At 44.9% G+C, this 26,337-nt stretch overlaps 1 protein-coding gene and 1 long non-coding RNA gene across 3 annotated transcripts in view; one reads left to right on the top strand and one right to left on the bottom strand.

Annotated features, from left to right (window-relative positions):
• nr6a1a (nuclear receptor subfamily 6, group A, member 1a) overlaps positions 1 to 26,337 on the bottom strand; it is a 124,270-nt gene that overhangs the window by 72,057 nt on the left and 25,876 nt on the right. Inside the window, exon 2 of one of the 2 annotated variants that reach the window (XM_085424320.1) lies at positions 20,103 to 20,147. The exons of the other annotated variant lie outside the window; for it this stretch is intronic. Coding sequence (XP_085280446.1) covers positions 20,103 to 20,147 — 45 coding nt within the window. The remainder of the gene's footprint in view (positions 1 to 20,102; positions 20,148 to 26,337) is intronic. 2 annotated transcript variants of the gene reach the window in all.
• Positions 743 to 12,010, top strand: LOC146656558 (uncharacterized). The gene is made up of 2 exons (XR_014914169.1): positions 743 to 1,190; positions 9,773 to 12,010. It is a non-coding gene; the product is annotated as an uncharacterized LOC146656558 (long non-coding RNA).

Raw genomic sequence — 26,337 nt, 5'->3', positions numbered from 1 at the left:
CTCATCTTTTTCCTGTATTTGTTTTTGTTCTATTTGAACCCACTTAAAGAAACAAACCCTCTTTAATGTGATGACTTTCAGCTCTTCAGCACAGAACCTCGAGCCGTGTAAAAACCATATAAATAAAATCCAAGTCAATACTGACCGTTTCTGATATTAGACATACCGGTGCAGCCCCAGCATTATCGATCAACGATGTATTCTTAACATTGCGTTGACCAAAGCCAATCGTTAATGTGGCAGCTTTGTTTCCTTCTTTGATCAGTAAAAACAAATAAGTAAAAGCACATTTTCAAATATGGTAAAATGAATGAGATGCATGTTTAGAAAGCTTACTAATGCAAAAGAAAACATGTGAATTAAACTGAGCACTATCTAATGTTTGATTAATCATTTCAGACGTGTCTTTTCTGTCCAAAACCACCTTGTTTGAGTGTCCCAGCTGTGGCACACACACTTCCACTGCATTCATCCACAGCTGTTAACACTCCAGTAAAGGCACAAAACTCTCCGGATGCAGGTTTTTTCCCCAAGCAGTGTCACTCAGGCTCCACCCAGAGCAGCAGCCATTCAACAGAGAAAATCTTCTGCTTTCAATGGTTTGAGCTCGGACCAATCGCAGCCATCCTCCGCCTCCCCCCCTCGGCTCCCAGGCCTCCAGCCAATCGCAGCAGCCCTGGCTGCACACATGACTATGTGCTGCTGTCCGTCAACCGCCTCATATATAGTGCATGCAAGAAAATGTGGAGCAGTTCAATAACTTGTGTCGTCGCCAGACTTGTGTGTGCGCGTGTGTGTGTGAAGGAAGTGGGGGGTGCATGCATGTGGGAATGCATGTGCTTGTTTACCTGTGTAAAAGCACGGAAGGAACGGGAGGTAGGGAGGGTGAGAGAGGGGGAGAGATTTGTAAGGCACTTGTATTTGCAAACTACTGGCTGAGTTCCCACTAGAGGCAGAGAGATCACGCTGAAAGACTGCGTGTCAGGAGTGTGTGTGTGTGTGTGTGTGTGGGAGAGACATGCAGACAGTGAGCGAGAGGAACCCGTTCAACTCATTTCAGCAGTGAATTCTCAGCCCGTCTAAACGAGCTTTCTCCTCACATATGGAAGCTTTTTGCTCTCGCGTTTGATTTTTCCCTCCTAACGTCGCCACAGTTTCACGCTGCCGCTGAACTTTTGGTCGCACTTGACGTAAGTATTTGAACTCTTCATCTGTCTTTTTCAATTCCAGCGTGACGGATTCAAGCATGTTTTCACTCTTTCTGCTGTACTTTCAAATTGGAGCATGAGTCCATTCAAAATCTCACTCAAACTAACAGCTGCTATTTTATTTAAACAATTGTTAAACTAGTAAAAACAAGAGAAAGAAATGTTTTCATTTCCAGCTAAAGCAGCACTCTTTACCTGGTGCTTGGTACGGTTCGTCCAAAACTGTGAAAGCAGACAGAGGCTGTGTGTGTGTGTGTGTGTGTGTGTGTGTGTGTGTGTGTGTGTGTGTGTGTGTGTGTGTGTGTGTGTGTGTGTGTGTGTTAGGGGGGGGGCAGAGGGATTATGTGTGCGGGACAAAGTGTGCAAATTGTGAAGCGTCTGCGTGTCTGTCTGTCTGTCTGGATATTCCTTTTTCTTCACCTCAGCTTGCTCTGTGGGAATACGGGGCTCGTCAGCAGTGTTTGAGTGGGGAGGAACTGAGGCAGACGGCGCACAAAAGCAAGCAGAGGCCAGCCAGACAGGGCAGGTCAGCCATTAGAGGCTGCAGTGGAGGGACGGGTCAGCCAGCTGCTGCTGCTGCTCCGTGAGGGGAAGGGAGGTGACACCCCGGCTTTAGCACGAGGGTTAGAGTGGTCGGGGTTAAGGGGGTGTCCACGCTTTGCTTCATGACCGCCTCTCGGCGTGCTCACCTTGCAATTCTCCCGCTTTGAGAAACCCCCAGAATGCTTTGCTCATTCAGCAGGCAGAGGATGCATCAGTTGAATGAGCTAAAAATAATTTGCCGTGCTGTCACAGTTAAATGTTCTCTTTGTGTAGAAGAAATACTGACGCTGTCCAATTCAAAATGTCAATAAGTTAAGAAAGGCAGCAAAGGAAGAGTAAATGTAGGAGGTGGTTTAATATAGATGCTGACAAAAGAGGAAGGATAAAAGAAACTGCGATTTCACACAGGCTGGTTTTTTCTATTCCCTTTTTCGTTGGTTCCCCGCCAGCTCGCGTGGGGGTCGCTGGTTTTGGAATGCATTTGGTAACAGGAAATGCAGGCCGTCCCAGGTTTTTTTTTGTCCCGGTCTGCTTTTGTCCAAAGCTTTTAATCCACTGCAAAAAAAAAAAAAAAAAAAAAAAAAAAAAAAAAAAAAGCTACGTGCGTGAGGGGTAGCAACAACTGACAAAAACATCTCCCCGGATCACAGATGTGCATCATGGCTGCTGCAGGAAAACACATCCACAGCCCTCACACGGGCTTAACACCAGCTCGCACATACAGACGCTAAAATAAAGTCTGGGCTGGTGATGACAAAGAAAAAGCAGCTGTTACAGACGAGTGTAATCGCTTTAGGGCTAAAACCGACGGTGACAACAAAACAGTCGCGGTCTGGAAAAGATTAATTTCAAATACAGAAGTGGACGAGCACAGAGTCGTTCTGTGAAATGCCTCTACATGTAGAGTCTTGTTAGCCAGATACACATCTCAGCCCTCACCACCGGCAGCTGATGTTGTACACTCTGTAGCCTCCAATCAACACGAGCTTTGTGTGGAAACTACACTCTTCGGCCCACATGCAGCTGCTAACACAAGGGTTTTGTCTGCATGCGAGGACTTTGTTGACTGTTACAGGATCGCATGTTACAGAGTCCTGTGCTGACAGACTGATAACGTGAACTCGAGGGATTCTTTGTGTTTTTTAGGATTCTTGGTGCTTCGAGTCCGGTTATCACTTGTTGATTGGCTGATCAGTTCAGGAAGGCAGCGGTTGTGTAAGTGCGACTTGTGCTCTGGATGGACTTTGGTCCCAAGCTTGGAGCTGTGTAAACCCCTCTGTGCCCTCGCAGGCCCGTGTGTGCGATATACATACACACATGTGTGTATATGTGGCTTTGAATAGAAACCAGACAGCGATGCCTCCTCCACCCCTCCCATCCACCTCCTCTGTCACCACTCCCGCGCGGGACAATGAGGATTTGTTGACGCTCTGCCACAAGCCTGCTGACACAAAGCGTATAGCCTCCCCAGACCCCAGCCCGGAGCGGAGCAGGCTGAAGCGTAGGCAGGCAGGACACCAGCAGGAGGGCCCCGGGATTGGGGGGGACAGTGGGGGCATTTTGCAGAGGTGGGATTAGCAGACGAGAGCTCGGGGTTGGGGGAAGGGGGCCCGAAATGAACAGGAAATTACAGCCTTTGATGAGGCAGAGGCAGATTTGCGCAGGCTGAACTCCTCTGGGCCTTTTCCCTCTGCTTAAAAAAATCCTGTTTGAGCTGAAAATGTCAAAACACTTCAAGCCCGCCCCCCCCTCAACACATGTGTCATTACCCTCCAGCTAGGATGGAGTTGTTTTCTGTACACAGGTGCTCAGCAAACACTCACAAAAAAAGTTTGCTATTTTCCCCTCCCCACACCGCTGCTTCCTACTGACGCCCCCTCCCTGGCCTTTCCTTTCCCTTCCTCTTCCTCCCTTCAGACGCCAACCATGTCATGGGAATCCTGTTAAGCTGTGTGTCCATTCGACCCATTTTCAGCCACTGGAGGAAAACACACAGCTCAGTCCACATCGCACTGCAGAAAAACTGCAGGCCCGGCATTTGAATCCCGCCTCTCAGATAAATATTTTAAAAGTGGAGATTAAACACATCAAAGGAACAGCAGCAGAGACGGTGGGATAAATGCACATTCGGTGAGTTCGTGAACATCGTGGAGTCCAAACAGACTCTGTCGCGTACGGCTGCAGAGCCCGAGGCCAAGCGTGCCGCGCTTGCTTGTTTCCTTCCTCCCTGACAATTAATTATCGTCGTACCGCGGCACCCCGCTACATTTGACTCTTTTAAAAGTCTCAGATGGTCCCTTCGTGTGTGCGTGAGTGTGTTTGAAGCACAAGGGGAGATGGTAATGCGTGCTCACTGAATATCAAGGTCGATTAGGGAGCCTCGTCTGGTCGAGCTGCAGCAGATTAGACAGGCAGAGCAGATACAGGCCGTGGGCTGGTCGTCTGGAGCTCTGACCCACATTGCTCTGATGTGCATGTCACTTCCCATTACGCTGACGGTTGGACGCCGCGTCAGCTGAGCACCGCCGTGATCTGCATACCCTCCCCGCGGGCAAGGCCTCGCTCCCCTCGATGACCTCGTGCTGTCAAATGCCAACGCTGGCCGTGCCGCCGCTCAGCTAGAGGAAGTGTTGGGCGAGTCACGACGAGGCATCGCCGTCCCAGCTCTCCCATCCTGACTGCGTAGGTGGCAGCTCGCACGAATCCCTCCTGACCTTGATGCTGATACACTAACACGCAAACTTCAGGGTGCAGTGGCTTTGTCTCGGGCTCCAGCTTTGAGTGTGCACGATGGAGGTTACTTTTCCAAGCTTCCCGTCCCTCCCCTCTGCAGTGGGGCTTGGCGAGACCTTATTGAGCTTTTTCAGTGCTGACATTTCAATAAGCACCAAAAATACATGTGCCCAGGGAGGCTGTCGGCAGCGCTCCGGTGCACGCACACTTGTGTATACAGAGTAAGAGGCCTCGGTGGCGCTTGTGCAGCTGGCTGACAGAGACAGGTCTGTTTGCAGGCTGCCTCAAAGATAATTGGCAGCTACGGAGTGAAAAGCGAGCTCAGCAACAGATAAGGGCCGCGTGGAAAGCTCCATAATCAGCACGGATTAGCAAATGATAAATCATGGGTTCACGCAAGTATGCTGTCACTGCTGGAAGAGCCGGAGAGAAAGAGAGGTAGGAAGGCGAGATATGGAAGGAGTGGGATAGAGAGCGTGCGAGACGGAAAGAGGAGCGTGACTAGCGGGAAGATGTGGATGTTTTTGCTGTAATTCAAAAGGAAAAACACAATAATACCATCGAGCAGGTCAGCAGGAGAGGCAGTCGGGATGGGGGGGATGAAAGGAGAGGAGAAATTAAAAGCTCTGCCAACACTCAGGCTAATACAATCTTCTGCCTGTCAGATTAGCTTCTTTAATCCAGAAAGGTTTAACGCCTCTTAGAAATCTGAAAGGAGACACAAATTCAGCAGAGATTTTCCTCTGCTAGAGAGAGCGAGACACAGGGAGAGGGGGAAGGTGCCAAAGGAGGAGGTTAAGTCCCCGAGCGACTATCCGAAAAGCAGCGGCCTCGGCAACTCTGCCGTCAAACCGCAGAGGATCAGCCGACTCCGACCTCTGCGGCGTTCCAACTCAGACGTCCCCGAGTTATACCGCAGCGTCCGACGAACGTCGATATCTGCTCGACGCTCGCCCGTCTTTCATAAATACAGTAGGACAAAAAAGATGAGCTTAACTCAGGCTTAGGCGGAGCTGATCGGGTCAACAGAGCACAAAGCGCAGAGCAGCGCATTGAGGGCACAGTGTCCCCACAATCCCCTGCTGGGACGGGGCGCAATGCTTTGTGATGTTCGGGTAACGTGGCTTCATAGAAATAAAACGAAGACAAAATACAGACGGAGCGCGGTGGCTCGGTTTAGCTTAGGAAGAACGGCGCTAAACATGGAGGACGGGGTGGTGCAGGAAAGAGGGACGGCAGAGTAAAGACGCCCTCATCACTGGTGTGACAACGAGGTGTTTCACTGCGTCCCACAGCAGCTCTGCTCACGGGGCGAGCTCCATCCAGCGCCTGGCTGTAAGGCGGCACGGGCGGGAGTAAAGGTTGAGCAGTATCCAGGTCATTCCCCTGCTGCCTCCCACTGATAACACAAATATGAAATCACAATTTTGGCTCGCCTCGCTCTGAGCCGCTGTTTGTGGGTGGGGTGGGTGCAGAAGGTGGTTTAAGACGACGACGATGACAATGACGAAGATGGCGACGGCCTGGTTCACCGCTCGCTGCGATTTACTGCAGCGAATTGGAGTGCAGAGGAAACGCTGATCCTCGAGTTCCCGCCACTGCACTGCGGCGACTCCACATATTAAAAAACATGGATTATGTAGCATAAGTGAGCTTTTTGGGTTTCTTTCAGTGTTGTTAGTGAAACATTTCTGACTCAACTAAGGCTCAAAGAGACGCTAATAACGATATACATCATAGCTGAAATGCGGATTGCGGGTCTGAGTTTTGACAATGCAGCGTTCAAAGGGGGGCGCGAGCGCGACCTGGGAATAGAGTCTGTCGAAGATAAAAGGTGGCAGCAGGCAACAGAGAAATGTCACGGTTAAATCCAGCAGACAGCCACAAAGGGCTCTCTCATCCCGCTTTGTTAGAGATCCTCAAAACTGCTGCGAGAAGGAGCCGCAGATACATATTCATCAGCCTCGGTGCTCACGACCGAAATGAGCCGACACAGCTTTGGAGAAGAGAGAGCAGTGTGACATACAGTGCAGTTCTCTCAGGCGTGCTGCAGAAGTGGATAAGTCAGCCGCAGCCAGACTGACGTGACGCGATCAAGTGCATCGACGCCGGGTTCAAAGGTGCAGAGGCAGAGAGAGGGAAAACAGAAGCACGCCAATCAGCAGGGAAAAGGGGAGGATGCAAGCCTGCTGCGACGAGGAACTGACAAGGAGATGGGGGGAGAGGTAAGAAAGAGTCACGGGTTAATGCCGAGGAAGGGACTGGCAGCAGGAATAGGCGCTGAAACCCCTGGAGCCATGACGAGATGATCCATGGCACGTGGAGGCAGGGAGTTTCTGGAAAGGCTTGGCACTCCGCCTGAGGAAGTCCCTGCACTGGAGCGGGCCTGGCATGGACGCTGCAAGTTCAGCAAGTATGCTTTTGAACGACTGTAAACGTCTGCTAGATCCTCAGAAATATGCACAGAAAATATTTTGAGAACCTGTACTTGTAGACAAACACTGAACCATGAAATCGGCCGAGCCCAGAGCTTTGAGACGCAGCACCAACCTTTGTCACAGACGATCAATGTTTAAATATTATGCAAAATGACGACATCTTTGTGTGCTTTTCTAGAGTCGAGGCTGCAGAGTGTCTCACCACCTCGACACGTTTGCATTTTTCCAAAACAACATAACAAAGTTTAGATTAGTGCTTGTAGATGTTGGTATGCTGTAGTGCAGAGACGACTGTGATCTGACCGACTCAACTCAAACTGAACTTCACTGTGACGTCCCAAACATGTTAAATGTGATATTCGAAAACCAAATGCATTAATAAGACGCTGTACACAGACTCTCTGGCATCGTTTGTGCACCTGTGTTTTGAATGCGATGCTGCCAGCAGACAAATTAATACCAAAAATAATGTTTAAAATGTCATTTGCTCATTTTTCTTACCAATCAAAGCAACTTGAACCGTCAGTTTTCAATATAAGAGCAATCCAGTGACATCATCCCGAATGCACGGCATGAAGCCAGCATTACAGCTCGTTTTGGAAACGCGTGACAGCTAAATGTGATACAGAGTGACCCCGCTGCACTGCAGCATCTCATTATAAAACTTCTTAATCGAGCAGATATTAAAACGTCCAATCTGACTTTAAGCCTATTTTGCGACTGACACAGCAATTAAGGCATATTTGTTGGGTTTGATTGAGTTTGCCCACCAAGAGGATCATTCGCAGCCCAAGTGATTTTAGCGATTTAATCTCCTCGTGCTCTTCCATTAGGAGATGTCTCCCAGCGCCGGTGGACTGTATAATGATCATTGTCAAGAGGCTTGATGGAATGGGAAAGTGTGTGCGAGCATATGCTGGCAGGCTCCCAGCCTGAGTAGCCTATTTTTGAACAAGCACTGGAGCTGTGCTGGGAGTGTTGGGTTAACTGTGGCTACAGTTACACTAGGTGCATAACATTTGTACTGTCAGAGGAAACGCGCACATGTTAGGACAGTTTTGGATGGTCAGCGGCAGGAACCGATACTACACGTTTCCTAAATACGTTCGGTTTTATGGGTCCTTGCATTTGTGAAAAGGGCACAAGAAGATTTTATACTGCGAGTTTCCAGGAGTTTGGAATCATTCAGCCTCTAATCCAGGATCAGTTACCTTAAATCGAACGAATCCCAGTCCAATAAAAATCACGGCCTGTTGTTCTACTCTAAGAACAGATTTCCACACAGACCACGTTTTTCAATTTAAGCAAGTGTTTAGGTCATCGGGCTTTTTCAGCAGGGTTAACGGTACCAAAGGGACAGTGCCACAGTCACCCTGGTCACTTTTCCCCAGCTCATCGAGCATTTTGCAGAATTTTGTGCATCTGTGTTGCATTGGCCTCACTTCAGGCAGCACGTACTCCTGGCTGCACAGCAGCCAGCTATGCAGGCAGCGCCACTCAGTACACAGTGTGCTTCTCATTGTCCAACCCCAGGAATGTGCTGACGACGCAGGGTTCACACTGGTTCAGTCACACTGTCGCACTCTTCCCTCTGGCCCCGTCAGCCTCTCATGCTCGCCCTCGGCTATTTTTACACCCTAAACCTTTTTAAAGTTTGTCAGTTATGCAAACTTTTTCAGTTATGATAATACCCACACCAGTAGGAGTGTTATTCAAAGGAAAAAAGGAAGTGCAACCACACCTAAAACTGTTCAATAAGTCATCGGTTTGAGGTGATGGCGTGGATGCGTAGCCCCTTAACACACAGGAAGTGGGAGTCGAGTGGGGGAAAGCTTTTGTGCATCTCGGGCTCGCAGCCAAAAAGTCCAAATGCCAAGGAGGGGAAGCCATTGAAGCCAGAGCCAAGGGGCCTGAAAAATTATTACTTCCCACCTCGTCTGAGAGCAAACACACTGCAGGAAATTAGGTAGACGAGGGAGAATTTAATCAGTGAAAAGAAACCGTTTCGTCTGCCTGACCACGGCTCATAAATTCACGTGGGAATACCAAGTGACTCACAGGCTACGGTCCAATAAAGACAAGTATTTACCTATTTATCAGAGTGACGCCATGTTGGCCCTTTTATTTAATTCTGACGGACAAATAATCTTCAGAATTCCAGGTTTCCGATGATTTTGGGCGACAACACTCAATTCCAGTGATGTCTCGTCCACGGTCAGTGAACTGTGTCAAAGTGGCAGAGAGTGAATCGTGCCTCTCTTCCCAAAGTGATCATTCATTATGCAGAAAGCAGGAGAATGTGCACATCCACCATCTCAACACTAATCCTGCACAACTGCAACAAATCTCTGCACAATGAGTTGCATCATATATTCCCGACCTCGCTAACCGGTTTCAGTTCCCCTCCAAATCAAAACCTCAACCTACATAAAGCGGCTCGATTCAACGTGAAAAGAGGATGCAGAACAAATAAAACACGCTGTTCCAAATCTCTTCTTCACTTTTGTGGGGAAGCAGTCAAAACGGGAGAGAAAGACGGAGCGCGAGACAGACACACAGAGAGCATTAATAAAACATGACTGCATGATTTTCCAACCTCAAAGAGGCGAACACAGGAAGGCGCACTCCCAGAGCAGTAGCTGAGGTTCAGCGCAGGGTAAAGGGAACAGTAATTTCTAACTAGCTCAACACTGCAGTGCACTAGTTTCAGCTGTGGGGCACGGCAGCATTCTCTGATCACGCTCATTCGCCTCCTTCCACCAGCCTGACTGACTCTTATCTTTTGTCTTTTCAGTTGCAACTTGTCTGATTTTTTACCCCGGCTTCCTTTTGTGTTCTTTTCTGCTTCAGGCTGAACGTGACAGCAGCGCCGGCTCAGCGCAGACACTCCAGTTTTCTCGGTAGTTTAGTGAAAACGAAGACGATGGCGCTCATCGTGTCTGCGGGGCTATTAAAGGAAACCACAACCTTTGCATCACCGCCTCTCCTCGCTCGCTCCTGCCGGCTTCTCGTCACTCGAGGTTGCACGCCAACAAGGGTGGTAACGTGCTTTGGCATGGAGGTGCTCCACGCAGGCCAAGACAAACACAGCGGCGCACACTGACAGACACCGAGGCTTGTGAAACAGCACAGCTTGTCGTTTTTGTGGGAAATTACCTTCAAAGTTAATATTTCTCACCTTTATAACCACATAACACAGAAACGACTGGCACACCTGACGTTAGAGCAGTTTTAGGGAAGACGTGTCTCTGTGTGAGACAAATATGGATTTTTCAAAAGCTCTTTACTACCCGACAGGTAATAATTTAACATGTACTGCATGTCTCATTAAAGAGCTGCAATAAGCAGACAGTAACTATCCAGCTGCTCAGAGTTTGAGGTAGTTTAATTCGAGCGCTTCGACAGACACCTTCCCTTAAACTGCTGTATGATTGCAGCAAATAATCTAACGTCAAAATAAAAAAGACATCTGACACTCGTGACCACAAAACGGCAACTTCCCCAAAAAAGCTGTGAAAATATCAGTTTTTTAAAAACGACTCGTATTTAATGATACTTTTGGGATTTTAACCCTTTAAAGAACAGCATGTTTGCACACCCGTACAGCTGCTGATGTTTATTATTAAAACTAAAATAATTTCAATAAGTAGTATAGGATTCTTGAGATAGGTCAATTGGCAGCAACATTTCATATATTATTACAATATTAACCCTTTAAAGAGGGACTCCAGCTGAGGTGGAGCAAACGCACAGGCTGGTCTTTGCATGGAAGCTTCCGGCGCTGCTGCCAGCTCTGCTCTTTCTGTCCGTGCAAAAGTAACACCGCTGATGAGAGGGGCTCGCAGCAGCACCCTGCAGATTTAAACGGATTCATTTTTTGACCTGTTAACACAAACGCAGTTAGTCTGTGTCCACATAACCCACTGAGTGAGTCCCGTGCAGGTTTGTCATGGCCACAGTTTGCTGCAGGATTTCATGCATCAGCAGCAGTGCAGAGCTGTGGCAGGAGGTGTACGTCCCAGGATCAAACCTCTGGCTGCTGGGACATCGCAGGGCGTTGCAGTCTCAGTGCGAGACCAAAACATGGAGATGGAGAAGTCCATCCTGTCACTGAGTCAGGGTTGGACTCTAGCTGGTCTGTTTCTACCTGGCAAATACGAGTTATAGTCATTTAGCACAGACAAAATAGCACGAAGATAAACCACACAATGTCTCCGGGATCATCCGAGGCTGAAACAAATAAATATCAGATAAATGCAGAACTGCCCACTGTAAGAAACCACTACAGTGAGGTCAGGTCTGTCAAAGACCTAAATCGGATGAGATAAGCCGCATATTCTAATTATGTTAGCTATAAACTTTGTAATAACCAGATACTCCAGCCTTTTTATTTAGCTAGAAATTGTTCACTCATTAGCTAATATTATCTACAGAGCTAGCAGTAGCTACGACCCAACATACACCGTCTGATGAGCTAACGATATCATCCCAGGTAAACAATGTTTCCCCAGAAGATCTGTTATCAATGATTTTACCTACTCAGCTAGCAACCACAGGCTAATGAAGTACAGTACAGTAGCTAACTTCATGGCTATCGTTTCTGCAATGCTAGCATATAGTAACATTTAAAAGAAAGCAATGCTAATAAACTCAATGTTTATTGATAGAGTTAACCAAAGAAACAGCACACACGCTAATTTTGCTGACACATTGCAACTAGCTTCTCAAGTATTCTGCTGACTATTAGCAAAACAAACTGAAAGACTGATACTCTGTAACATTAACAGTCAAAAAAGCAACATTGATTCAGATAAATTCAGCTTATTCAGTTGAAGGCGGCGTTAATTCACAACTATTCATGTCTAAAAATGTTATTCATCTCTTCAAGTCCTCGACTGAAAGAGAGAAAATGCTACGGAGGACCAGACAGAAACAGCGAGCGACTGTATTTGATCAGGATGAAAATATGATGACAAAGCTGTGGCTCAATAGATCTGGACAGACAAGTGTTACTCTAATCTATATTTTGAAAATGATCTCTTAAGTTTGTCATTTCCCCGTCTGTGATAATAAAAATGTCATCACGTATCAAGTATTTACTGAATATTAGTATCAAGTTCGAAGTATCGTGACAGTCCTATCTGCAGGTTCGTACAACTGTACAACTCAACACACATTCAAATGTTGTCACTCTCTGGTGCCCGTGGGGAACATTCAACGCTGTCGGTGAGTTTGAGCTCTGACTGAAAACCATCGACCGTTGACTGTACCTTGAGGGACACCACAGCACAAATGACTCTGGATTTTCTACCATGATGCATTTTAGTTCTGCTCTTATTAACTGCAACATTTAAGAAACAAAACAACAGTCTGCACATCTGCACACGGACTCTGGATCAAGCCGATCACCATCGAGTCTCCTGCACAGACCTCAGAGGAGCTGCACCCCTGGAGGAGCTCACTCTTAAAGGCTGCAATAAACATTCATTGCTGTCGGTGGGTTTGCAGCAGAATAACTCACTGATCAATGAATGCAGACTGCGGTTCAAACACCCCGTTACCCAAACACCACGACTGGGTTTAAAGAAGAAGCTTTTTTGTAGAAGGCCTCCAAGAAAAAGACAGAAGAGAAGGTGGGTTCATCAAACGAAGGAAAGGATCAGTTAATAAAGCCATGAATGTGACCGGGGCAGGGCTCCTGTGGAGGGGAGCTCATGTTGTGCAATATAATTGTTCATAGAAGTAATTGTGACACACATGAAGTCTGAGATTGCCAAAGCAGCAGCAGATGCTACTTTAAGTCCCAGTAACATGGGAGTAATGGATGTACTGGAATGCACACACAGAAGCCCTGCATGCATCTGTACATAAGATTTATTTTAAATAGCCATCACTGACCCTGCCCTGTGAACACCTTTTCAAACATATACCAGTTTACTGTTAACAGCTGGCGGTGTGTAGAGCCACGATTTGTCATGATTTTCACCCAGGTTTAAATAACATCCAGCTGTGACGCTTCCACAGTAATGACAGGAACGAGCTCTTTGGCTAAACGGAGACACGACACACCCTGAGCTGCTGATTACCCAGCAGCCCTCTGTTCATAAGACCTATTCAGAGCAACAAGGACTCTAATGATGAGTACGGTCATTTTAAACATGCGATTTCAGAACCTTTTATTAGCCGGACTAATAAATCCTGAAACTCTCTGTGTGGCTGGATCCCAGCAGCAAGTTCTTCAAATGCTGCCTTGGCAGATGAAGTCAGTATACACAACACATACACCTTTGTTCTAGAACTTCATGCACATATTACATGTGTAGTGCATCACTTAGTTTAAATTGTTGCGCAATTCTGAAAGCATACCAAGCCAGGATTAAGAATGTCCGCATGTATACTGCACCGTCTGCACAACGAGCACGTCACATGGCTGTTTGTATGCGTTGTTATCCACTGTTGTTGTGCAGCCGTTAGTGTACAATTACTGTCACCACACAACAGCACATCTCTAACAAAAGGACTGTCACAATATCACATTTTGACTTTTATCACAGTCATAAAAATCCACCGTGTGTTGTTACAACATCTGCTATTAGACTTACTGCAGTAATGAATCAGTTATTATCACTATAATAACTTAACATTACTAGATTCTTTTTTATGCATACATATCACACATATATATTTATGCATACATATCACACATATATATTTATGCATACATATCATACATATGTATTTATGCATACATATCACACATATATATTTATGCATACATATCACACATATATATTTATGCATACATATCACACATATATATTTATGCATACATATCACACATATATATTTATGCATACATATCATACATATATATTTATGCATACATATCAGGGTGTCTCACTGAAGCAGAAAAGTTCTGATATGAACAGAGGTTTGATGGGGGGTTTAAGGGAAAATCAAAGTCAAATGCATCTACAAAACTACTTTTTTGTCTTTTTTATGGCAATTAAATTAAAAATGTAAGTTGATCACAGGGAGCAAGCGAAGGTTTGTTCCAGGCCTCTGAGCAATGCTTTCATTCTACAAATGGATCACAGTCTGAAAAGACGCATAACAAAAAACCCACAAACAGACAAGATTTTAAGACGGTTTTCCCCACAGTGGGCCTGTCACAGTCCCAGCACCTGCGAGTACAAACACTGGGTTTTAATCGTGCTCACATGTGAGGGGAGAATTCTTAACATCAGAGAATAAATGCTCAGAAAAGTGAGGAAGAAGGAATTTTACTGAAACTTGGTTTTCCATACATGAGCAGAGTGACACGAGCAAAGACTCGGACATGGGATAATCTAAGAACATTAATATATCGTAGAATACAGCATGTCATTGAAGGGAAGAATTATAGCCACTCCCTGTACGATCGTATCATTGGTTTATTATTGGTGTCACTGTATCGTGTGACTGATGCATCACTGACAATGACTAACAGCAGGTTTTTCTTTTTTCCAGGCTTCATCTGATTGTTTGGCGATTCCCTGAATCCTGGCTCTGTGTGAACATCGAGGACGCCGCTTTGCATTTATTTAGCATTACTGTTATGTTGTGGCGACTGTTCCCTCGGTGCGGGCAGTCACAGCGTAGGCAGGGGGCTCGGAGTGTCGCCTAAAGCGGTCCTCCCACCACGATCCAGACGCCGAATTCCACAACCCGAGTTTTCCATTACTAACTGAAAGCCTCAGCGATACTTCTGCTCCTGTTTGTTAATGTCGCCTCGTTTCCTTTAGCCAGGCTGGAAATACAACGAGCTACAAAGTCAGTCATACTTCACGACATTCCAGGAATTCCAAGGCTGGAAGCGAGCCTGTCAGGGACAGAACGGACATGGCTGCTGTGGGGGGCTTTTGTAATTACACAACCAGCACCCAAATATATTATGACTTCAGTTTATAATCACCTTAAATATGATTAAATATATACACTTTTTTAAGGGTTGAGCCTTATTTCCATATGTCACTGGAGGAGACGCAGACATGTGGGAATGCTGTAACTGTAAGGTTATGTTAACATGCTGGGAAATTTCAAACACACTGATGTTTTTCCAGCCAGAGTAGACCCCAAAGTGTGTGTGTGTGTGTGTGTGTGTGTTACATTTACAGTGGGAAAGTGTTGGGGGGGCATTGAGGAGCAGCCTGGGTCTTTACTGGTTTACTAAGCAGCAGAGGGCCACAGATCCATTTTGTGTACATATCTGTGTATTATCAGGGAACATAAACTCTGTGCACATATCCGTGTTTAAAATATTACGATATGTTATGAAAGAAAGAACTGAAAAGTTAAATACTTTGATCTGAGCACAAAAACAACTGAAGATGAACGTAGAGAGGATAAATCTAAATGTCGACCTTTTTAAAGAAATCCTCTTATCTGGGATTCGGCTGCAGCACAAAACACTCGTCGTCTATAAACTGGAGCCACGATAAGCCTGCTGCAATTCTAAAGCTCCAGGTAAACTGTGCTGGCATTCAATGAGGGATTCATGTACAAATAAATGAGTAAATGAAATGTCAGCGCAGGTTCTCTGCAACTGTGAGTAAAGAGGACTATCTACAGAGGCCTGCACGCGGCGGATGGACACGTTTGCTACTTATATCAGGGCCACACAAACTGTGCTTGTTTATCCCTGTGGTGTCGGGCTTTGTCATCATACACTGTGAAGTTACAGGCACTGACACTGGGAACTGCGTGACCCACTTCTCCCTGACCTGGAAACACTCCGCAGGCTGACCTGCAGTCCAACGCCAACGCAGCTCGCATCAAGCGAAGGAAGAAAAAAGGCACAGCGAACGAAATCTAGGCTCAACGTAAATTATTAAAGGCTAAAACGATGAGAAAGCACAGAGGGCAGCAGCAGAGCCCCGCCAACGGTGAAATCCACTTTATGTGAGCTGAAGGGAATAAAGAGGAGGCATCTGAAGCAGGGCAAGTGTTTGACTGCTCTGCTCCGTAGCACGCAGGAAAATCAAAACCTGGTGATCCTGAATGACTTCTGGACACAGCCATATGAAGTTAGCCCAGTTATGTGAGGACAAAGGAGAAGCATGTGCTGGGCACAGGCCAAGTACTTCCATATGGGTGCTGAGTTCACTGGGTCCAGGTGGCACGTGGGATCATACGTCACGTGGGGGTCCAGCAGGGATCTACTGCCCCCTTATGGTGTGTGCCGTGCAGTGTCGCATTCACGAGGCACGTTTACATTACAGGTCAGCTGCTTTGGCACATCTCTTGCATCGGCTTTGAAGTTCTCACATCTCATCGTCCGAAACAGCAACACAGCGCTGGTCTGCAGCTCCCTCAGAGCCTTTAACTCGTGACACTTTTTGTGTAGTGACTATTAGTAAAACAGAAAGATGAAAAGCAGCTTTGACGTTGTGTAAAGAGTTTATTTTGTCAGATGACAACTCCAGAAATGTATTCCACGTCTTCTCATTTGCTAACAGTCCTTGATACCAGACTACTGATGATCAGCTCCCACACTGCCCGTGCATGGGCAGCAGCACCAGGAAGATAAAGGCCGCAGCAAATGTAAACACACAGTATTCTGCTATTCTATGACCGTTCATTTCACTGTCACACTGTAACTGTTTGCAAATATTTTAGCACATCAGAGCGAACAATGAGAACAACGAAGTGAAAGGACTGCACGCAGGACTGTCCTCCAACAGCTGAGCCAAAGCAACAACTATTGGAATATTATAAATATCATGAAACCGCCCTACATGTCATCATTTGTAATGTGCACCACTGCAGAGGTCACTGATTCATTAACAAACGTGAGGTAAAAATATTCCATATGAGTAAACACAGAGTGACTTTGTAAACCATTTATTTGTCACACCAATTTATGGGAATGAACTTCGATATAATAACTGAAGGAACAAAACCAATAAACAAACTAAATGTATCAGTTTCTGCTCGCGGTCAACCAGGTCCAGTCTGATAAATGCAAAAGGAAATAAATGTTCTTAAACTATTTCATGGCCTCTTTTTCTTTATATACCACCAGTCCACATGCACTAAGACGGACATGAAATACATATATTACATTATTTTGTTTTGTTTCTAGTTTGAGTAGAACAGTTACAGGACTGAGTGGGAAACTGTGTGCACAGATCCAGTCAGTCCAACTGCTCAGGGACAAAGTTGAGAAGAGAAAGTCTCGTCCCCACCTGGTAATGATTAACCACGAAACCACAGACCATCACCAAAGGACACTGATAAGCCATTGGTCACTGAAGGGGAGGGGGTCAGAGAAGAATGAGGACCGGGTCAGCACAGGGCGACTGGAGGTGGAGCTCAAAACACGAAATTAACTATGTTTAAAATGGAAAATATACATAAACTACAAATTCATTTTGAAACCTATAGAAATGGCCCATCACCCAATCAGCTTCCAGCTGATTAACAATAACGAGTCTAATTCAGTCGTTTATTTTTATCCATCTTTAAACGACTTAATGGCTCCAAAACCACATTCACCAAAATTCTTTCAATAAATAAATGTCACGAATTCGCTTCTTTCTTCCACAACAAATGTTTTAGTGTTAGAGGTCATGTGTGCTGTTCTAGTTTATCCAGCACTGCTTCACATTCTTATCAAACTACTGCTGTGAGTCCACATACCTGCTAACCTACAAATCTAGATCCCATCCACCCAGCTCTGTTTCTCTCAAAAGTGCTGTAATCACTCCACTACTCCAGAGCCATGAGTATTTACAGATATTTCTAAACCGTTTTCTCAGCTCAATATTTGGAAAAAAACACATTTACAAACAGCTGTATGAAGAACTTCTCACAGTCTGTAATGATAAGGACCAATAAGGTTTCAGTAACAGCTCTTACTAAAGTCACCGAGGACCAGCAGTGACTCACAGTCCTGGTTTTATTTGATCCCTTTCATTTTAATTCAAAGACTTCATGAGTTGCTTTAACAGGTCAGCTTCCTGGTTGGATTACATCACAGCTAAAGGGTCGAACTTTTAATATTTCGATCGATGACTTTAGACCTGCACAGGCTTCAGTCAGGGGTTCCTCAAGGGTCTGTCCTTGGTCTACTACTCTTTAACCTTGATGTAGTATTTTGGTAATAATATGAAGAGTCATAATGTGTCCTGCTGCTCTTATGTAGATGATACAGAGCTACATTCTACTCTGATCTTCTAACCTCTGTTCACAATGAGCTGCACTCACATTAACTGCAGATGTGTCAAAACTTGGAGACGAGACTTTCTCTTTGTCTAAATTTGATCAGATTTAACTTCCATTTCTGTGATTCAAGTTCTGATGATCGTATTAATAAGGCCACCAGACCTCCTTTCTATTACTTGAAAAATATATCAAGTTAAAAAACCTGACTCTGACCTGCATTCATGACAAGCAGGTGAGATTATTGTAACACTGCACTGGACTTTCAGTAGAACTAGTTCAGGACATTCAAATGCAGCAGCCGGGATCCTTACACATGAAAATATTATTCCCAGTAATACTTTGGCTCCCTGTTCAAGACAGAATGACCTTCTATTAATCCAAACACACTCGGTGTTTTTGGCCCGAGGTTCATCTCCGACACGCTCAGTTATTCCCAGAATCAAATCAAATGTCACTGCCGCACGAATTCAAGAGATCTGCATGAATTTGGCTTTTAAACAGTTAACTTCCAGCTGATGGAGATGAACGTGTGAGTGATGAAGTGTGCAGCTCTTTCTTTTTTTAAATGGACTTCATCTCTTTACGCTTCCCCAAAGAGCTCTGAACATCTGTGGCCAGGACAGCACACTGTCGTGGGTTTACAGCCCCGTGGTGCACAAATCCATCTCCAATAAATGACCATCTGCTGCTTCATGACGACAACACGATTCACCTTCAGAGATTAAGATTCTAGTGAAGAAAAAACATTTCTGAGATAACAGAGTTGATATTAGGACTTCATGTACTGGGCTCGTGTTGGAAACAGCTGCTGCGAGCGCAGCTATTCGGTCCCTGACCTGGCTTTTTTTGGTCACTGAATGGAGGTCTGTGAATTCCCAGCCCTGTCACAGCATTTACAAGCCGGAGGAGGCTTTCTGCAGCCCCCCTTGACCTCTGCGTCACCCTTGCCCAGTGCGTGCACTGCAGCATCCTGGGATGAGAATAGAGCTAACAGAGCGAACCCACCTCGTCAAGTTTACAACCCAATCATGCCTGGGCTCATAAATCCACGCCTTCTCCTGCAGCACGCTGACAATGCCCACCATTCAGTGTGTGCGCAGGTTTAATAGTTCCTCTCGGCTTCCTTCTACTTCTTAGTGACCCCTCCTCCCCACACACACACACACACACACACACACACACACACACACACACACACACACACACTTGCAGGTTTATGGAGGAACTATGAGAGCAGAGCTGCACACAAACAGGTCAGCGTGGAGTCACGGTGAGGTCAGCGCTTTTTGAACTGTGCATGACCTATGACCCTCTCCATGGTGCCACCTGGCGCTGCAATGGCAGCCAGGGGAGTCCTGAGTGAACTTCATCTGAACCTGGACCTTAACATTGGACCACTGCCTCACCCTGTCCCCCTGCATCCAGCTTCCCCTGAAACCAGGAGTCACGTCTTCCCGACACATTTCTACAGCTCGTGTTGCATCTCTGCACTGCGTCCACCGCGCAGAGATGTTGAAGACAACAAAGACGTCGATTACTTTCATTTATTGAAGTTCTCTGAGATCACATCGCTGAAGCAGACCATCAAGACTCGTTGCTTTATGAAACGTGTAAATGTGTTTAGACATTTCATTTCCACTTGTTGGATTTCTCTCTCCATGCTCGTGTGGATGGAAGCGGCTGTCGTTGGGTTTATACCCCCCTCTTGTGGTTTTGATTGGAAACTAGAACCCATTTATTAATTTCACATTTCACTTTACCACTAGAGGGAGATCTTTGTCCAAAGATCATTTTCAAGATCAGAAACTAAAAGTGAGGTTCAGCGTTGTTGGACCAGAGAAAAGTTCATGTATTTTGGAGTAAACAGATACTGGGGGCAAATGTAACTAAATATTTTTCATTAGTACTTAAACAGAAAAGTAAGGGAAGATAAGTAAGATTGAAATCTGAGGTAAGTGCAGGTTTATGAACGTACCCATGTTGTTGTGCTCAGTTTCAAGCTGATGATCGCTGTAAAAACCTGCAGAAAAGAGGTGCGAGGTTAGTGCTCCAATTGTTACAGAGTACTGGCAATTATGATAATATTAACAAAAAGGATTCAAACTCCAACGTGCAATTAACTGCTGTAAGACACAAAAGTTATAGCACGAAGTTTGGCTTCTTTTAGTTTGGCAGTTCAGTCAGTCAGACTTGTGTTGTGCCTGTAGCCCACACATCCACACTGACCAACGCTACTGCTCAGGGTAGCTGAGCAGGTCGTCTATTAACAGCTGCTCTGGTTTGCACGCCAAATATACCAAGCCCACGTTGCTCTCTGGTGTACTGGACATGTCCAATGTGTGTGAATGTTAGACAGAAAGCTTGTGCGAATGGGCGAATGAGGCAAGTTACATAAAGCCCTTTGAGTGCTCAGGTAGAGCACAAAGGCCATTTAAGGCCAGTCCATTCATTTAAGCTGGAAGTCTGGAGGCTACAGCCCAGTGCGAACAACAGTGAGCAGAGCAGACATGCTGAGCCCAGAGGAGAGAGTAGTCTACCTGAACTAGATTGTCTGTAAGCCAGGGGAGTGTGGCCACAAAGTCCCATCACAGTGTGTCCTATGCAGATATGAACACGGCTTGATGAGGATGCATGCAGAGAAACCCCCCCAACATCAGAAGAACACACCAGGCAGCTAAGCATAAGAAACTGTCGCACAAGCTCACCACAAAATGTTGCCAGGTCTGATACTGCAACAATCAGACATAATTTCACATGAACAACATAAAAGTGTGGATCCATCCTGTTTGATATCAGTGGTACAGGTTTCACACACCTTTGAGTGCCAACAGAATATTGCTTAAACACCACAGCTTAAGACTATTATGCTTTTCTAAAGATAGCTTATCCATCTTCTGATCGTAGATCTCACAGTGGAAAAGGAGACTTGCATAGAATAGAATAGAATAGAATAGCCTTTATTGTCATACAACGAAATTGGAGTGCCACTCCCTTGGTGCAAGTTTCAATAATAAATATAAATGTAAAATATAAAAAGTACAAAAAAAAAAAAATCGTAAGTACTCAAACAATAGTATGTACAATATATACAGGATAGCAGCATTAATATAATGACAGTGACGTCATTCACGCATCATGATGTGTGAATGTTTCAGTCCAGTGTCTTAAACATCTTTTCACCTGTAACCTCATCACTAAAATTCATGTCTTACTTTAGCAAACTCAGCATCGATCTCCTTCATTTTATGTTGTTTTTTATGTAAATAGATTGAGATGATCTCTTATTTCCTTCTGGTTGGTGACTCATGCTCACCCCTGTGACAAATCCCACCACAACAGGCTGTATTATAAAAGACTCAGCGTGAAGCCTCTAAGGAAACTCGTTCTGATCCTCTTGGTGATTGTAAACTAAGTAGCATGTGGGGAGCAGCACAGGTTGCAGTATCATATAGTAATGCATATACTGCTTTATTCAACCTGTTGGCTCCACTGAGACTTTACAATATAAGCATAATGTTGCATTTAAACTAATGATGAAGATCGTGCACTCCTCAGGAAAGTGTTACGCGAGGTCATCCGGCAGGGGAAAAGCAGGGCCCTTCTTTAATACATCTGGCAGCTCGAGGAGTCTCCCCCTGCTGGCCTTTAAGATGAATGCAGTTTTAAGGGGCTCCCACTGTAAGACTGGAAAGCTACATGCAGTCGATGATCACCAACAAGGCGTCCAAGTCAACTAAAACTAGACGTCAAAAAATAGTGAACAAAAATAAAAATCAACAAAACAAAGTAACTGAGGCAGTACAGAGTACTCACAAATCTGAAACAGAAAGAGCACTCTCAGTTACATGGAGTAATAAAGGGCAGACCCACTCAGACCTTACACTGTGTGTGTGTGGTGTCAAAGAGGTGTGACACAACAGCAACCGAGTGGACCTAAGAGCAGACCACAGCCACCTCACCATCATTGTTCACACTCAGGCTACAGTTCGCACAAGCTCACCAAAGCTGGACAATAGAAGACTGGAAACATGTTGCCCAGTCTGACATCTCAATTTCTACTGGGAAAAAAAAAAAAATCCGACAGTTACCATCAGAATTGGTCATAAACATCCTCCAAGCGGGGATCCATCCTGCTTTGTATCAGCACTACAGACTGGTGGTGGAGCTGTAGTGATGTGGGGAATGTGTTAGCATGAAAATGTGGAGGAAATTTCTCTGGTTTGATCTCAGTTTGGTCAATTTAGTTTTCACAAGCAACCTGATGAAGTTTGGGTGCTTTCCTGTGAGTCACCTGCCATCACAGAGCGCTGCAACATCTGAACTTTAATGCCACGCACATTCACCTCTAACATCCATATCATTAAGAACATTAAAGCTAAAAAAGTTTCATTATAAAAAGTAAAAATAAACCAAAATATTATTATAACTCTGATCAATCCCCAACACTTAACACAACATGAGTAGTTTTAATACAGCTTACCTTCTTATCTTATGTGTGTTCATTCGTGCACGTTTGTTTTCACTATCATTCATTTTGACTTGCTAACTTGGTTATTGTAAGACCAGGCTTCAGTCATTAGTTATGAAACAAACCCTAACCCTGATCAGGGAATACTCCCTACCTTCCTATCTGATGCTGCTTCTGTAGGAAGCACTTTACAGCACGTTTCCTTCACGTGTCACCGCGTCCATGTATGAAGAACTGTTGTACGCAAAGACTCGAAGTCTCCACCAAACTAGTAGCAACAGTAAAAGCTGACCGTGCTGGACCACACAGTGGGAAAACATTTTTATGGATCTTTTATGCACAGCCTGACACATCATCGGGCTCCCCTAACCCCACGACAGTCTGTTTGCTTCATATTAGTTACCCACTTGCTGTCTCAGCTTTATTAGACCCACATTTTTTCCCCGTCTCACCTCCTGCAGCAGCCTGGCCATCTGTGCAACCACCAAGTGACTGGTTCTCACTTACATAGCACCGAGCGAGCTCCATCAGTCACATCCAGACTGGTGCAGAATGTTGGTGCATAAACCCCCCCCCATCTGTGTCAGTGTACCACCCTGCTATCAACAGCTGTAGACCCTTGACCCGACACACGCCAGCTGCCTGCACCTGACCCCTCCTTCCCAACCCCCCTCCAACACCAGGGCATATGTTCTCCCTGGAGCACACACACGAACACACGCGTGCCTCAGTCAGCCGAACAAACATACGTTACATATGTAACATCCATGTAACAAGTTCCCCACCTCCACACAGTTCTGAGGAGCTGCAGCTTTGAAGTGAGACAAGAAGTTTGGATGTCACCTCGAACTGCAGAGAAGTTCACCTCCAGCCATTATATCTGCCATGTGACTCAAAGCATTTGGAACTTGTCGACTGAAGGACCACAACCTACTTTTATGTGACTGCACCAACTGTCTTTATCTTACATCTCTTACAATTACAGTTTAGTTATAAGAGGCATGTGTAGGTATGGCAGATGTACCTAAGATAAGCCTCATCATTAACGAGTCGCTGATAACCTGTTAAAAAAAGTCACGTTTTTTTTATTACTGCTCTTTAGGGTTCAGGCTTTGAAATGTTGTCTCCACATCAGCACGAATCAGAGAATGGAACTGTGGACAAATATATTTATCATTTACAGTTTCGTTGACACAAAATGTATTTTGGCATCCAAAACTTCAAAAACATACATGAGTAATAAAAACCATCTATCTATTAAAGATGGTTAACAGTAGCCTGGTTAAAAGTGCTTTGTGTTAACTCCTCACACACCCCCACACACAACAATGGGCATCAGTGGGATTCCATTTGTGAGGCTCACAGCAATTAACACGACTATAGCTCTGTGAAGCTGTATCCAGACACAGCGTCAGTGCCAAATGTTTCCACGTCCACTGGTGTCGTCCATAAGATTGTAACAAAAGCAGGAGACCTATTACAGTTAGAAACCAACGTTAATAATTAACCCTTTAAGACCTGCCATAGTCCGCCAGAGCTTATATTATATTTTTACAGGCTGTAGTGTCATTTTTGGGAGCATTTCAAGTTGCTATACATCAATACAACCATTATAGCCCAAATTTTAATAATATGCATGCATTAAGTGCATAGTAATTACATAAATTTCAAAAACGTGCAATAAACTACAAAAAAATTGAAAATCGTTTTTGTTTTTTAACATATATTTCTAGTTAGAGAAATTTAAGAGGCTTATCCCTCAAAACTGTAAATACAAAAAAGTTGCACAAAATAGTTTCCTACCACAGGAAATTTATTTTGAGTGTCTTCATAGTTTTATTTTTGAAATACACCAATTTTCATATACTGCAGGAAAAACGAAAATAAATATGATGCAAATTTGCAAAATAACAGCATGTGCATCAAAATAAACTATTTCCAGCAGTGCAATATGAGTCCTCAGCATCCCAGAAACGACACAGAAAGTCATAAAGTCAAACATAACTTTTAAAAACACCAGTATAGGCTCATGAGGCCCTGAAGGCAAAAAACTACATTTCCGCAAAATGACGTCACTTCCGGTTTCGGGCAGGACATGGAGGACATGCGAGAGTTCGTGCTGATGGACGTAGGAAGTGATCGGATCGGCAAAGCGTGTTTCTGGAATATTATGTTTTTGTTCCTGCAAGCGCTTTTTATGCAGTTTTTCAAAGCTATATGTGGAAGGAAACTGACTTAGGGCAAGCTGATGGCATAAGATGTAAGTACAACTCCTCCGGTTTCATATGCAAAAAAAATTATGGCGCTAGCTTATGTGGTTGCAGTGCTACCGGGATTTAAAAATAGTTAGCAAAACGGAGCGTGCCCGCTCCGACCGGCTTTAAAAGGGTTAAAAACACCCCCTCTGTTATATGAGAATACCACAGTAAAGGGTTTGTCGCTTTTTTGTTTGTTTCTTCCAAAAGATTCCCACCTGTGTCTCCTGCACTTCATCGTGCCCTCATCACACACGGCCACAAAATCACCCAGTGAGTCTCTGCAGATGCAGCCACACTCATCACATCTGTCACGTGTGGAGATTCAACATGAAAACTACAACAAGCAAGATTTGAGTGTCGTATCAACATATTATTATTATAATGATGAATAATGGGGGATGAGCAAAACTAACACTGATTGGAGCGCCGGCGTGGTCCACAGACTATCGTTCATCACTACAACCACTGTTGACAATCCGAGCTCCTGTTGCCTAGGCAACCTTTTAAAGTACTCATCCCTCTTTACATACACAGCAGTGTATTCTTCATTGTCACTGACAGTCAGTTTAGGCGCTCACCTTGAAGCTGAAAAGATTAACCTGGGACCCAGCACCACCGTGAAGTCGTTCATTTTTTTAAATTAGATTTTTCTCCTCTATGGTGTCCACTCAGCACATCGCTGCAAGTCCATTCCTGTGTGAAGACATGTCTTAGGGCACAGTATTCACTGCTTTCTGAATAACCATTGTTTCTGGAACCCTAAGCATAGCTGACTACTACTCTGTTTCCATTAGACTCATACTCAGACCGTACGAGAGGTCTGAGTATAAGACACTACAGATTTGAATGAGATTATTGGAGATGGTGGGTGTTTGGAAGCAAGAACAACACATTTAAAATCTAAAACACTACCATGTGCTGCAGGAAAGTCTTCTTTCAATATCCGGCCAGTGTGTGTAAGAGGCCACGCTGAGAGCACAGCGGTCCTGCCACACATCATTTTCCAATTTTCTTTCTGCTCTCTCGTCAGCTCTTAACAACAACGTTTATGTGACTGGGAGTAGAGCAAAAATATTTATCACGATATACATTTGAAAATTTGTGATAACGATATAACTGACGATATAATTGACACGAGACAAAATACTTTACAACTCCACAACTTTAGTAGTGCAAAAATCCCCATCAATGTATTTTCACTTAAACAAGCAGCTGTTTTTTGCATTAAAGTTATATAAAAATGTAACAGTGCAAATTCCTCGCTGACAGTTTAACCAAAAGGCATTTCCAGTGGAAACTGGCCGACATATCCTCAGCATAACCATGTATAATATCCACAAAACTTAAAAAGAGCTTATACACACACAATACGGTAATATTATGTTGAAGAACAGTACGTATCACTCCGCCAGGCTCCGCCTACGATAGCCGTAATGCTCCGACAATCCATCAAGCGGTGCGGCTTCGTAGCTTAGCAAAGTCGT

This window comes from Rhamphochromis longiceps, linkage group LG12 (assembly GCF_057381845.1).
Source record: "Rhamphochromis longiceps isolate RC_006_pf linkage group LG12, R_longiceps_female_GT1.1, whole genome shotgun sequence".
Classification (NCBI taxonomy): Eukaryota; Metazoa; Chordata; class Actinopteri; order Cichliformes; family Cichlidae; genus Rhamphochromis; species Rhamphochromis longiceps.
The sequence above is the reverse complement of the archived record's forward strand: the minus strand, read 5'-3'. Positions and strand labels throughout refer to the sequence as shown.